Raw genomic sequence first — 15,549 nt, forward strand, 5'->3', positions numbered from 1 at the left:
AGTCTTAGAGTAACCTAAGAAGTCCTGGGTTAGCCCATAAGCAGACTAAGCAATTGCTTAGGGCATCAATACAGTGCAATCATTACCCAAGTGGCCCCTATGTATTGAAAGATTGTGATTAATGGGTAGGTACCAACATAATGTATATCAAAGTGCTTAGAACAGATTATGGGTAACTTAAACTAACGAAATTAAATATCTATAGCAATGTATAATTTCAGTAAAATATGTTATTAATGGTTTTTGGTGGGTTTCCCGTTGAAAAAGTCGACGCATGAGACACATTTCATATGTAAGGAAGCGCGAGCGAAGCGAGCGCGAAATTTTTTTAGTCTAAGGACACAAAACAAATAAAAACCACTGTAAATTAACAAAGCAAAGTCAAAAAGTAAGATATGCACAGAAATGAAGTGCTAATGTACATGAAGCCGCGAGCGAAGCGAGCGCGATTTTTTCCTTAGAGTTTTCATGAAGTAAACATATCATAAAAAGCCAAAGTGAACAAAAAGCTATAACGGACGTGCGCGAAAAATGATTTTTCGGAATAGAATGCCTCAACAATTAAACAAAGATAAATTGCGATCAGTGCCGGTTTTAACTCTACCAGCGCCCTGGGCGAGATTTCTACGGCACCCTTCAACTGCAATTCAAACCCATACGAAAAACAGAGGTGTGTGTAGTTACCGATTGCGCGAGCGAAGCGAGCGCGAATATTTTTTTTTATAGTTAACAAGTCGAAGCAAAAATTACGTAAAATGTAGCCCAATCGTACATAAGTTATTGCTGGTTGGTGAATGCAAAAACACCGGAACATGTCTTATGATTGCGCGAGCGAAGCGAGCGCGAATTTTTTTGTTACATTTTAGAACTCAAAACAAAAATTACTTAAAATTTTGCCCAAACGTACATAACTCTTTGTTGGTGTTGGCGCCTATGTATTATATTTTTGGGACTTAAAGTAGTACCGTAAATAAGAAAGTTCATATGGAAACTAGAAGTTACTTTCTTATTTATAAAAGAACTCAAAAACGACGCTACCTTTTTGCTAGGGTAGACTAAAATATTGTTGAAAAATAAAACAACTGTAAAGTGAAGCAAGCCCGAAAATTTTTGAGTTTTGGATCACTAAAAGTCCTAAACATATATAATAAAAAACGACTGTGAAGTGAAGAAGCCGCGAGCGAAGGGAGCGTGATTTTTTTTGAGTATTGGGACATTAAAAGTAGCTATATGTGATAAAAAATTGAAGCGTAAAGTAAGGAAACCGCGAGCGGAGCGAGCGCGAAAATTTTTGAGTTTTGGGACATAAAAGTAGTGTTTGTTCGAGAATTTCTCAAATTTAACGCGGAATTAAACACAAATTCGCTTCGGCGCCCCTGAGCCCGCGGCGCCCGGGTTATTCGCATACGCTGCACCATAAGTTAAGATGGCCCTGATGCTATCCATTCATTTGGATACAGTTCTTGTAAGTTGCAATCTTTGATGAAATTTAAAACAAAAATAGGAGTAACATTCTGATCAAGGATTGGTGGGGGCGCCTGCGGTGCCCCTTATATCCGGCGCCCTGGGCCGTCGCCCAACCGCGCCCTACCGCTACTAACTGCAATATCTGACATGGAGGCGCGAGCGCAGCGAGCGCGAATTTTTTTGGGGATGCAAAGGGTGAACCCGTCAAAATTGATAGGGGACGACCAAAGCGAGGGCGGCTATTGCTGTGTTCGGAAATATTGAAATCAAATAATTGGTAAAAAGATATTGTATTTTTTTAATATTACGTGATAAGTCACTCGATTTGCCGCCCCCTAGGACGTGCCGCCCGCGTGCGGTGCACGCCTTGCACGCCCGCTTACGGCGGGCCTGGTCCCGATGGAAAACGTACGCGTATCAAACAATACAGAAAATAGAATATGTGCAATGGCGGGGAAAATGGCCGCGGATGTAACATTGTATTATGTCCCTGTCCAATTGTCCGTCTGTGTCATGCATTGTGTGCCCACATATTTTATTTCATGGAGGCTTGGTAGTTTATTTTTTTGCTCGACAGCTCTTGATATTATGAATGTTGTACGCATGTTGGAAATATTGGGTATTTTTTTATTCGCTGAAATCAGATCTACGGAATTAAGACTTCATTATCACAAGTCCTTGTAAAATATCTCTATGAAAATAGTTTACCTGAGAGCAGTAGCAAATTCTAGGAAGAACATTAAGATTAAAATTGTGTCATCACAGAAATAAAGTGCACCAAAACCGTTTACAAACTATTTACTGTTTCGAAGAATCCTATAAGGAGTTTCACTGACTTGGCTACCTACATGCCGCTAAGAATTTCAAAATAAAATTAAAAGGGAAAATGTCATCCAATACAAAGTTAATTTAAAATCCAATATCTATTAACCCGTTGAAAAAAGGCTAATAATTTGACATAATATCTTATAATATGAGCGGCTTACGGGCTTGCGTGGTAAATAAATCGGCTTACCGCTGTCGAGTGGCTATTCGATCTTCGCGGTGGGTAATAGCCCCGTCGACTCACAATAAGGAGAACTCTTCAATAGCATATATATGCAGTCGATTTAATTTTCTTTAGAGCTTAAAAATATTGATAAAGACAAAGTCGATAACTTCAGATCATGGAGTGGAAGGACAGCTGTTGTCTTTGAAATTTATAGACTGCATAGTTTAATCTGACTCAGAAGTAAAACAATGTTTAAAGCTATATCTATCTATAAAGCTAGTTACTTACCAGTACTTACCAGAGAATCTTACTTGATCTTGATACTTTTACAACTTTCATAAACTGAAAAGACAAATAAAGCCCAGTACAACTGAAAGTCTTGGATCAAATACCTACCAACATTTTCTTGAAGATATTTTCTTATAGGTTATATATAGTTTTCCTAGTTTTGCATGAGATACGATATTAAGCTGTATCTATGCTTTACGATATTCACCTATCGCGATAACTTTGCGTATGAAGCTGAGAATCTTTGTAAAAATGTCATACGATCGACGGGATACGGAGAATAGTATGTTGACAGGGAATTAATGGGGAACTTTATCATGTACGTATAGGCTTTCCGGGGTAAGAAATATGATAGCAACGTATGAGCCCTTTGTCACACTATCGCTTCTGTATCGAATGATTCTTTGAGATTACATGTTCGGAAACTCGATCATAGTTACATTATGTTTTGTCTCTATGATGGCAAGTAGAATAGATATTTTACATGTATATAGCCTTTAAGAGACCATTCCGGTTTTTCTCTGTATATGTCGTCATATTGGGTATTTTCTCTAAAACCCTATCTTAGGCTGCCAGTCGCCTGGCTGTATCTCAAGAACCGCGATGGCTAGATAATTGTTTTCACAGATGATGTAGGTACTTCTGTTGCCGCTATAACAACTTTCAATATCTGTGTAAATGCCTACTTAAACCATTTTTTAAGAGGGCTGCCATACAACAGACGTGTTTTTTTCTCGATAATAATAAAGATACGGAACCCTTCGCACGCGAGTAAAAATTGTACTCGAAGAGTTTTTTTACAGAACCAAAAAGTGTACACCCAATTACCTTCACACTTAAGTTTATTTAAACAAAACTAGTTTAAAATACAGTTTCTTATTCCCTTTGATTCGTTTCGACGTCTGTTTCGGACGCTTTGCAGGAATTATACAGTTTCACAAACATAATTCACATTTATTTATGCATGGTTTGTGCTGCGATAACACTACTCTAGTGAGTTTTAAATGTAAATGCTTTAATGGCTATTTACTCTATATTTACTTACTAGGTTAATCTCCGGGTTACGGGAGGCCACCAAACACAACTGACTCTTGCGACGTACAACGGCCGCACGCTACGGCTTGACTCGCATCTGGCGCAACTCGAGGTGGAACTTGGGAAGATTAGGTGGCACATATTAGGGTTATGTGAAGTTCGAAGAGAGGGGGAGGACACCATAACCCTCGAATCAGGTCACCTAATGTACTTCCGAGAGGGAGACCAACAATCCCAAGGTGGCGTTGGGTTTCTGGTTAATAAGTCCCTAGCTGATAACGTTGTGGAGGTGTCTAGTGTGTCGAACAGGGTAGCGTACCTTATCATAAAGCTCACCGACAGGTATAGCCTCAAGGTAGTGCAAGTGTACGCACCGACCTCGACACATTCAGACGATGAAGTGGAGGATATGTTTGATGATATATCAAGGGCCCTCCACTTCACTACAAAGACCCATTACACCGTTGTCATGGGGGACTTTAACGCTAAAGTGGGAGTACAGATTTGCGGCGAATCGGCAGTAGGATCCCATGGATTTGGAAGCAGGAATCATAGGGGGCAAATGCTCGTCAACTTCCTTGAACGCGAGGGGCTCTTTTTGATGAACTCCTTTTTCAAAAAGCAGCCCCAAAGGAAGTGGACGTGGCAAAGCCCCGACACTATGACTAAAAATGAGATTGACTTCATCATGACGAACAAGAAGCACATATTCAGAGACGTCTCCGTGATCAATAGGTTTAATACCGGTAGCGATCACCGACTTGTCCGAGGCTCTCTGAATATCAACTTCAAGGCCGAACGTTTCCGTCTGATGAAGGCCAGGCTCCGACCAACACTGCTCCAAACCATGACAGGATCCGAAACGTTCCAGTCAAATCTGGAGAACCGATTTGCCGCCGTGGAAACCACAACAGACGTTAACCAGAACCACGAATATGTGGTTCGGATCCTCAGGGAGGAAGGTTCGAGATTCTGTAACATGCAGCGTAAGGGCAAGAAATCGAAGCTTTCGGAAGAGACATTAGGGCTTATGAAGAAACGACGTGAAAACCCGCCTGTCACTTCGTCAGCTAAGCGGGCTCTAAACCAAGAGATCAACAAGCACGTACGACGCGACCTCCGGTGCTCCAATACTCTTGACATTGAAAGAGCAATTGAGCTGAATCGGGGGTCAAAGGTGTTCGTACAATCTCTTGGAAGAAGCCACTTGACGAAGCTGACCACAACAAGTGGAGAAGTCGTTTCTTCGGTGCCGGCAGTCCTTTCGGAAGTGGAAAATTTCTATGGCCGGTTATACGCATCGCATGCATCTCGACCTGATCCCGGAAATGAGGATTCTAGAGCCACATTAACACGCCATTTCACCGAAGACCTGCCAGAAGTCAGCAGTGGCGAAATCGAGATCGCTCTGAGACAGCTCAAAAATGGAAAAGCCCCTGGCGAGGATGGCATTACAACAGAGCTTTTAAAAGCAGGAGGTAAGCCCGTACTGGGGGAGCTCCAGAAGCTTTTTAATGCCGTCCTGTTTGAAGGGAGAACTCCAGAGGCGTGGAGTAGGAGTGTTGTCGTCCTGTTCTTCAAAAAGGGAGACAAAACCCAGTTGAAGAACTATCGACCCATTTCCCTCCTAAGCCACGTATATAAGCTGTTCTCAAGAGTGATCACGAACCGACTTGCGCGAAGACTCGACGAATTCCAACCACCGGAGCAGGCTGGGTTTCGGAGCGGATACGGCACTATAGACCACATCCACACAGTGCGGCAGATTATACAGAAGACCGAAGAGTATAATCAGCCCCTGTGTCTAGCATTTGTGGACTATGAGAAGGCCTTTGACTCGGTTGAAATCTGGTCTGTTCTGGAGTCCCTGCAGCGTTGTCAAGTAGATTGGCGATACATCCAAGTGATGAGATGTCTCTACGAAGCCGCTACAATGTCCGTCCAAGTACAGAATCAGCAAACAAGGCCCATACCGTTGCATCGAGGAGTGAGACAAGGGGATGTTATTTCCCCGAAACTGTTCACTAATGCAATGGAGGATATGTTCAAAACGCTGAACTGGAAAGGACGCGGCATCAACATCAATGGCGAACACATCTCTCACTTGCGATTTGCTGACGATATCGTCATCATGGCGGAAACGCTGCAGGACCTACAACAGATGCTGAACGACCTGGCTGAATCTTCTCTACGCATCGGCCTACGGATGAACTTGGACAAAACCAAGGTCATGTTCAATGAACATGTTCTACCGGAACCGATTGCGATACACGGCGCCGTTCTCGAAGTTGTTCGGAAATATGTATACCTCGGGCAGACATTGCAGTTAGGTAGAAACAACTTTGAGGACGAGGCGAATAGGAGAATTCAGTTGGGTTGGGCTGCATTTGGGAAGCTACGTCGAGTCCTAACATCGTCGATCCCACAGTGCCTAAAGACAAAAGTCTTTAATCAGTGCGTCCTACCTGTCATGACTTACGGAGCCGAAACGTGGACACTGACGGTACGGCTGGTCCACAAGTTTAAAGTCGCTCAGCGGGCTATGGAAAGGGCTATGCTCGGCGTTTCTCTGAGGGATCGCATCAGAAATGAGGTAATCCGTCAGAGAACCAAGGTCATCGACATAGCCTATCGAATCAGCAAGCTGAAGTGGCAGTGGGCTGGCCATATTAGCCGAAGAACCGATAACCGTTGGGGTAAACGAGTTCTAGAGTGGAGACCGCGCCTCGGCAAACGTAGTGTAGGACGTCCTCAGGCACGGTGGAGTGATGACTTGCGCAAGACGGCTGGCAGGAGCTGGATGCGAGAAGCCGAAAATCGATCTCAGTGGCGTGCACTTGGAGAGGCCTATGTCCAGCAGTGGACTGCGATAGGCTGATGATGATGATGATGATGATGAGGTTAATCTGGGAATTGTCAGACTGAGTAACGTGTTTGTAAAGTCTGTTCTGGGAACAGACAGCTAGGGTTTTGACTAAGCAGGTTCAAGAATCTGTTTTGACATACATTCCCACATTATTATAATCTTTAAGTGTTTATTGTCTACAGATGTATGAAACACGGAACTTAGAATAGGTACCGCCCGGGGCCTAATCTTTTATTTTCTGTTCTTACAAGAAAGCAGCCGCCAGCCTTAGTTTCAGTTTTAATACGTTTTCTAAAACTCTTTGGCCTTCTTTCCCCAAAATTCACTCCCAAAAGAAACTGTATCTCTTCTCCAAACCGAATAAAAAACTATTCCATAAACGATAAAATCTAACAAGATGCCAATATCCGATGGGCGGTAAAAGTTTTCAACAGGCCGTAATAGAAATAAGTGCATCGGTAAATCAAATACTGCGCTGCAGTTCTACCGACGCAGTTAAACCTTCTTAGAGACGTGATTTGTGGCTCCGACAACTGCATTTAAAGGTTTTTCGACGATAGCAATGAAAAAACTTTTCAGTCAACGTTTCACAATTAATAAATGAAGTCGTTTATATAATTTATCGTTTGGGATGTGTATATTTGACACCGATATAAGTTTCAATTTTAGTTACACAGTTTTAAAACATTTGAGTTAGATAAGGTTATTTATTACGGACCAAAGCTATTTATGATGTGACTATCACTTCCCAAATAAGAAACCTTTTGATTTCTTACTTTGTCGGTTAAATAACGCAAATAGTATGATACGTTAAGGAGAGATGTTAATTTAAAACTTTTGATACACTTTACCTTAAAAACATCTGAAACTCAGTCACTACCCACATCCACCGTATTTCCTCTTCAGACTCCATAGTTTTTCGGAAATTGATATTACAAGTGAACACACCAGTGCTCTCAGACATGAGCATAAAATGTAATATCCGTTGCAGACGTCCTGAGCGAATGTTCTACCCATTGTTCGAGAAATTCAGTTTTCGTTCAAACGATTATTACTCTTATTGTATTAAAGGAGTTGTAGAAAAAATAATAAGGATGTGTATAAAATAGTGTTATAAAAAGCTATGCCAAAGTCCCAGTTTGTGGTTTATGTTGAAGTTTATTTCCTAAAAACGATTTGTACTGCACCTTTTTTGTATCATTTTAATGTCACTAGAGCATCGTATTGACTGAAGTGTTTTTCCTGGAAAACTTCGATCAACCATAGCGATGCTTTGCAACCACAGGAGTCTTGTCAAAGTACCAAATAGAAAAAATGCTAAAAAATTCCCTGAGCCCCCATAGTCACGCCAATCTCAGCCAATTCAACGTCACGTTGTCACGCTCCGCCATTTTATTTGGCAGGCACGAGCGTGACCAGTGGCGCCCATCAAAAATATATATTGCTTGCACGTTAGCCGAACATTTTTTACGCTTTTGAGCAAAAATACAACCGCTATGTTAGACTGTTGCATGTTTTTGGACTTTTTTTAATGTCCCTATTTTGGTAGCATGTTTATTTAACGTATTCGTTCCATATATTGGGTTCCTTGGATACGCTACTGTTGATGATAAGCTTCATTGGTCACTAAGAAGTAGCCTACGCAGGGGTCAAGCCTCTTTTACATGGTCCTAAACTTAAATAAATTATTGAACCCTCAAAAACTTAATATGTTCCCTCAGTAAATAGGTACGTGTAAACTTTAGAAACACACCTTTAGAAAACAACATTAGTGTAATATCCCCAAATATGGACCTTTTATGTGAAAATTACACAGTCACAAGTAAAGTCAGGGTCTGTTGCTAGCAATTTATTTTTGGCGTGAAACGGCTACCTGCATGTTTTCCCATGAATATTTAAATATTACTTAACTGAAATGCTAGGGGAAATTCCGTTATTCTCGTTTTTGTGACTTTGATGGGCACATTTGTCATTGCCATGTAGCGACAATGTTTTACGATTTTACTTGGTTTATGAAAAATTATGTAAAACAATTTATTGTACGCACTATTTTGATGAAGAATGCATTTTTAACTCTCTTTCTTTCTTTTTGATCAAAACATTGAGTTCTTTTAATGATTTTGAAGAACCAAAGCTGACTATACAGATCATAACTGAATACATAATAATATACCATGTTCCTGTACCATTGCTGATAATGAGTAATAATCGACGTTAAAAACTGAGGTCCTAAATTCGAATATGACTATTCTCTTCTTTTTTTTCAATAAATCACCTTATCAGGGGATCTTATTAGGCTCATCAGTCCATCTTGCCCAGCCATCTCACACTATTAATAGGCCATTGTGCAAATGGTTCATAAACCAGTATCAGGCATTACCATACAAATGTATTTGAGCGCATAACGTTATTACGGGGACTGCACGTAAATCTAGCCGGCGCCATGAATCCAGGTAATTTATTGGAGCCCATGGTATCTCTACATGTATTACTGGGCCAGTGGGGTGACCATGAAAACCTCATCTCAAGGAAATGTATTTTTTTCAAAACAACAATCTTTTAAAAAAATGCATGATCTTTTCATTCTGTTAAAATAAGTTCCGTGTGTCTCTAACATTCACAGCAATACGTATTATAAAAAGTGAAATTGTTCCTGAATCGATAGGCACCCAAAAACCGACATATTTAAATACAGGTTACATTCTACCGATACCAATTCAGTAATCACAAAATTGTATTTAAGCACCTAACTAAATAAATACACTACACCAATTTGTAACTCAAACAACAAAGCGGTATTTCATAGTTAATGAGAAAATAATAGCTTTGTGGCGGTTAATTCTCTCGTTATTAACTAATTAAATTGCGATCGGTGATGTGTGCACATTTACTGAAAACGGCGCTTTGCTGCATCTATAATGACATAAACAGTAGTACAAAATAGTTTAATGTAATGAGATATTCTGTTTCTAATTTTACGTTTCATTGGATTTGTAAATCTGTTTGCGATGTTATTAATTAATTTTACTTTGAGGTTGTTGACTTTGTGGTATAGTAAATACGGTAAGCAATTAATGCATCTTTAATACACAATTCCTTTCTGAAAAAATACCAACCCCACAAATATAAACATTTATTTTTCATTAAAAATTTCCAAACATAATAATTTCTGTTGCAAAAACAGATGAAGCAACAATAAATCGCATGGGAAAAAGTTTTCAAGAAGAAGACGGTAACATCTACCATCCCCTGCACCGCCTGGTCACCCTACACATAAAGTAATGTCTTGGTGTACGCGGGACGCATACGTTCGCTGCACGCTGCCCGCCTACATTATGCGACTTGATACGCATACCTAACGCACGCCCATTTGCAGACCAGAAAAGACGGTAGCCTTGTAAAGAAGATAGTTATAAAAGTATTGTCTTATTTTGTGATATCTATTATTAGTACCTGGACGGGTATGAATTGGTACGGTATTTCCATTATTCTAGATTCCACCATTGGTTTTACTCGTGTTATGTGGGACCTACATCCTGCACCTGAATAAAAGGCAAGTGACTGCTTTCCCCAGGGTCTAGACTATCTGTGTAGACCTCACTTATTATATTAGTGAAGATCGTTTTTGAATACACATCATATTTAGCGCCTGTGGAAAATATGATAGCAATTTTGTAAAAGGTTGCTATGGTATATTGCCATGCAGATTGATTTTAGTTACACTCGTTTGAAGGCGTTTGTGTTTTGGTACAAATTACCACAATTCTTTTTAGCTGGATACTTATACCTATTTTGAGTTAAAAAGTAAATTTTCCTCGGTTCCTGCACCTTTTAAGAATTATCTCTACCAGACTTTAAAACGAGAATAAAATTAATACCCACCAAGTGTCTTCACTTCACTAAGTTTTAAACACCTTAAGCCTCTACCAGTCTTCCTTAAACATAAGCGTAAAGATAATATAAATAGCTCGACATTACACGTGGCCATATCACACGGCGTGCGGTTCCTATTGAAAACTTCTCCAATATTCTCACAGAGAAACTCAACAGTTCATGACAATTAAAATCTTGGGGAATACTGATTCGAATTATTTGGGTTTTGAGAGAATAAGTGGAGAATTCATGTTAGGTATTGAATAAATGTTCTTCATGATAGCTATTGTCAGTAGCTCCACCCAGTCCAAGTCATCGTAGGATTTCCTTCATCCATTGTCTTGCAATCTTGATAAACACAGGCTGCCTGACTCCGCCCGCAAGTTATAGATGCATACTCGCAAGCGGCACGCAATTTATTGCTCACAAGATTTATGCGGAAAGCTATTGATTAAGGTTCAAGGGGAGATTTAGTCCGGTCAAGGAACGGGTTTGCTGGTAGACTGATAGACTGTTGTAGGCATATGCAACTTTGTTTAATACTGTGAATATTTTCATAGTTAAAATTTTACCCAACGTCGATCTTTGTGTTCGTGCTAATATTTCTAAATCGCGCCCTTCTTTAGTTATTTTTTATATTACAAGTTTCTCAGTAGATCACTTATGGCGGAATTGACAACAGTAGACAATTTTTAAACTGTGTACTAAAGTTTGTTATTTAATCAAAGTGTGCAGCTATCTTCATCACGTACCATAAATAAGGAACCTTTCACGCAAAACTGTCCATAAATATCGTTTTACATAACACAGGTATCGTCAATATTTCCATATAGCGAATCAAAGCGACTCCACGTGAAGTTCCCTGTAGAAACATCTGAAGATCGCTCGGCTGTGAGTGAGCTCCTAATGAAATATGAACAACTATTCCTAATGCCTTCATTAACTGCTCAAATCGCAGATGTTTGAAGAAGTTCTGATATTCGAATAATATGTGAACTTTGTGTGTTTTTCGTGCTAGTATGTTTCTTAATGGAAAGATACCTGTATTTATTTTTTATAGATAGTAAAATAGAACTTAGCTTAACATAAAATACATCAGACACGTTATTGGATACTTTATACATACCGAATTGTGTACGCAATCAAGGTAAACAGTCGTAAGATAGGGTGGAGCAGAATATAAAACGTACTTAGTTAGCACGCAGTAGGTACTTTATCGGAAGAAATATTAGCTCAACAAAGAAACAAATAAACACAGGCTATATTAATAGATAAACTTTCTTCCATATTGCCACTAAGTCCTATCTTGTGGCTTAGGAGAATTCGTATGGTTCGATAACTCAACATTAAGCAATGTTCACCGGTGGCCCTTCACGGATTAAGCGATCGTAGGTATCTACTCCATGCTGAAAACCATCCGTGTAAAAGTTCCTCTAACTTGCTTTTATTAGAAGGTATGTGACAGTTGTTCCATCCAGGTAATTGGAAATATTATGCACATGTTTAGAGTGAGAGCCGAACGCAATAACTTTCAGTCAATGAAAGTGGCAAATTGCAAATTGTTATCTGCATTATAAATTTTGTGTGTTGTCTTTATGACATCCTCACCAAAACAGAACAAATAGAAACCCAATTGAATACCTACAGGTATCATTCAAACAAATACTAGGTATCTAACAATTTAATGTGCGAACGAAAAATCTACACATAGCACTAACCACAGTTTTGATTTCCCCAGAGCGCTCGGTTCCCCTAACATTAGGTAGCACTTGAAATAATAATGATCGTACATTTTAGCCGAATTACTTTCCAAGTTGGAAACGCAACGTATTTTTGGTATAATATGGTAATTTATGATAACATCGTGTACCGGTTTCGAGAAGAAATCTCTGCGAAAATACCTACTTACCTGAATTTCGTTTAACTGTAACTTTTCAAAATCGATGCCTCGCGTCGGTAAGTGGGTGCTTGTATTTTACAAAATATCGTAGATATTTACCGCAGTTACAGTCGCGTGGAATCTACATGACGTGATAACCGACCAATTCATTGGTAAATAAAAAAAAAACAAGCGACCGTTATAAGGGGATGCACTTATACAGAGAAGGCACCGGCACTGGATTGCCTTGCTTGCACCGCGCGCCTCCAAATCAGCTCGCTTGGAAAGCCTAAAAAACACTTAGAAATTACTTTACCACCACAATATTCACAAAAATCTTCCAGGATTTTGGTACTTGGTACCAAAACAGTATAAAAGCTATGACATCATGCAACAGTGCACAAGGATCACTGCTCTCCTAAAAGCTACACAACTTGCATACAAAGCTGAGAGCATTAAAACTTCGGTTCACGCTCAGTTAAACCTCTGTTCGATATGCGAAAATAGTTGGGAACAATTCATAATGATGTGCCGAATGGTTTCATATAACTAGTTAACAAACTGGCTATGCAAAACTGGAGAATTTGAGTATGCAGTCAGAAAGCAAACAGCTTGACCGAAATGCTGTATTGATTGCTATGCTCTAAAGTGACATTTGAGGGTGATTATAAAAAGTTGCATCAAAGACAACATCTGACAAGAGATTATTTATTGTAAAAAATTAATGTATTTCAAGTTTTGTTTCATGTTAGTAGATCAATACCCCCGAATTTAAAATGAGTGTAAAAATATGTATATATGTGTTACCGGCCGAACCCGATTTTATGCATATGCACTCGCGATCGTCAGTTTTGGCGAACGACGATGACGAGCGCAAGCACCCGTCAGATATCTGATAGCCTGCATGGAATTATCAGAATAACAACATTTTCTATGTTACACAGAATTAAAGCATGTTATTAATCCTTTATTTTATCATTTAACATCACATTTCAACATCAATATTATGTTGCAAATGATTTCATGGAAATACAAAGGTAAATAACAGTAAATATATTTGCGCAAAGCTTTCATGCAGACGAGAACAAAATAAATAACATATTGGTTCTGTCATTTACGTCGCTTACCACTAACTTTAATTAATATCTACATCACAAGCTCAATTATATTAATTAAAAGCAAACTGTTAACAAAGAAACTGCTTGCTTTGCTGAAGGTAAAGACAAACGTAGTCTATTCATTAGTAAATAGGTCACGATCTCAATACGTCCAGTGTTGCCAGCTATTGCAGACAAACATGAAAAAGAAGGCACAGGTTCCAAATTGCCTGTTGATTTGTTGCAGGATTTTTTAAAGAAAGGACATTTATTCTGATTAAAACGGATTCGGACTTAGTCGGAGATAAAAATGTAGACGAAAAAATTAATAAAAATATAGGAAATAAAACAGCTATGTTTGACGTCTACGTAATATTCTCCATTATATTTCCCATAAATATTAAAGCAATTCAATGGAGTTACTCAAAATTCTCAACTCTGTTGATCATAACTCCGATATTTTCAATCTCACTGACAATCACGTCACCAGTTTGTAGGAACTCGGGAGGATTCCTATATACCCCCACACCTCCAGGAGTGCCCGTCAAAATGATATCACCAGGTAACAACGTGAATAAGTTTGATAATCTCGAAATAACGTCAGGAATCTTATGAATAAACTGATCTGTATTACTCTTCTGTTTTTCAACACCATTAACGATACATCTTATGCCTAATTTCTGAGGATCGCCAATCTCATCGGCAGTTGTTATACAAGGACCAATAGCACAGAAAGTGTCCATAGCTTTCCCAAGCAACAGTTGTCCCATAAGATTATTCTTGTCCCAATCTGTTGCTCCTATGTCCTGAGCAATAGTGTACCCCAAAACATATTTGTAAGCATCTTCTGCCTTAATTTTGGAAGCTGTTTTTCCAATGATAATGGTCAATTCAACTTCGCATACAACTTTTTCTGATATTTCAGGTTTTAGTTTGATGGAATCATTGGGTCCAATTACCGTGCTTGGGAACTTGTTGAAGATGAATGGGATTTCTGGCGGTGGGAATTTTTGTTCCTCGCAATGGTCTTTGTAGTTTAGTCCAACGCAGAGGACTTTATCTCCTCCATGTATCGGCGCTTTCAGTATTACTGTTGATATAGGCACAGTTTCTTGTTTAGTAGCTTGTAACTTTTTAACTTTTTCAATGTGTCCGTTCTTCAAGATGTCAATCAAAGTGCTAGGTATTGACGGATCAGCTTTATTTATATCAACTACATCATCGCCAACTAGATACCCTGCTCTTACTTCTTTAGGATTATTTTTATAAACAAACTGTACGAGCTTCATTATATTTTATTCACTGCACTTAAAACGTTCAAGTATTCTTTAAGTCCAAATAAAAATGTCACTGGGATTAAATAAAATGTTTTGAACACTGAGACAAATGGTAGCTTTCTCTTAGAGATCTGTTGTTTAGCAACAAGTGGCGATAGGACTGTCGTCTAGTTGAGATAAACGTAGTGTTTTATACACAATATCTCGAGTGTTATCTACAATCTTACTCTGAAGTGGAAATATCAGCTGATAGCGTCTAGTGTGATGGATATTCGTAAACAAAGCGACGTTGTTATGTAATATTATGATGTTTTCATGCAATCTAGTGTTACGTTTCATTTTCTATAGTTGGACATTAATTAAGGGACCTCCAAGTTTTATTATTATTATTATTTTTAGCCCATAATGTCCCACTGCTGGGCAAAGGCCTCCCCATCTTGGTGGGCTCGGTCGAAAGATCGAGAAGTGTGGAAGCAAATGTGGACCTGCAAGTACAAAAAATATATTTCTAGTAGGACTAACGATATTGAAGAGAGAAACAAGACTCGTATAATTTATTTTATCTATCAAATATAATGTTTACTTCATAAATATAGAATCAATATACATAATATAATACTTATATACTTCATAAATACTTCGTAAACTACGAAATTCGTTTCGCATTTCTGTACATAGCCTAATTCTGAAACATACAAACATTCGGCTTACAATTTATATTCCAAGAATATTATATTACCTTAGTATTAACAGAACTTACATAAATATAGTACATC

At 38.9% G+C, this 15,549-nt stretch overlaps 1 protein-coding gene across 1 annotated transcript; it reads right to left on the bottom strand.

The window, feature by feature from the left end:
* Nucleotides 1–13,853: 13,853 nt before the first annotated feature.
* LOC124639011 (fumarylacetoacetate hydrolase domain-containing protein 2-like) lies at nt 13,854–14,940 on the bottom strand. Its single transcript, XM_047176220.1, has one exon. It carries the CDS (start codon nt 14,783–14,785, stop codon nt 13,916–13,918), a length of 870 nt encoding a protein of 289 aa, XP_047032176.1. The 5' UTR covers nt 14,786–14,940; the 3' UTR covers nt 13,854–13,915.
* Nucleotides 14,941–15,549: the final 609 nt, after the last annotated feature.

The sequence above is a fragment of the Helicoverpa zea genome, chromosome 18, assembly GCF_022581195.2.
Source record: "Helicoverpa zea isolate HzStark_Cry1AcR chromosome 18, ilHelZeax1.1, whole genome shotgun sequence".
Lineage (NCBI taxonomy): Eukaryota > Metazoa > Arthropoda > Insecta > Lepidoptera > Noctuidae > Helicoverpa > Helicoverpa zea.

Coding starts and splice junctions, on each gene's coding strand:
- LOC124639011 (XM_047176220.1), bottom strand. CDS start 14,785: ATGAAGCTCGTACAGTTTGTTTATAAAAATAATCCTAAAGAAGTAAGA.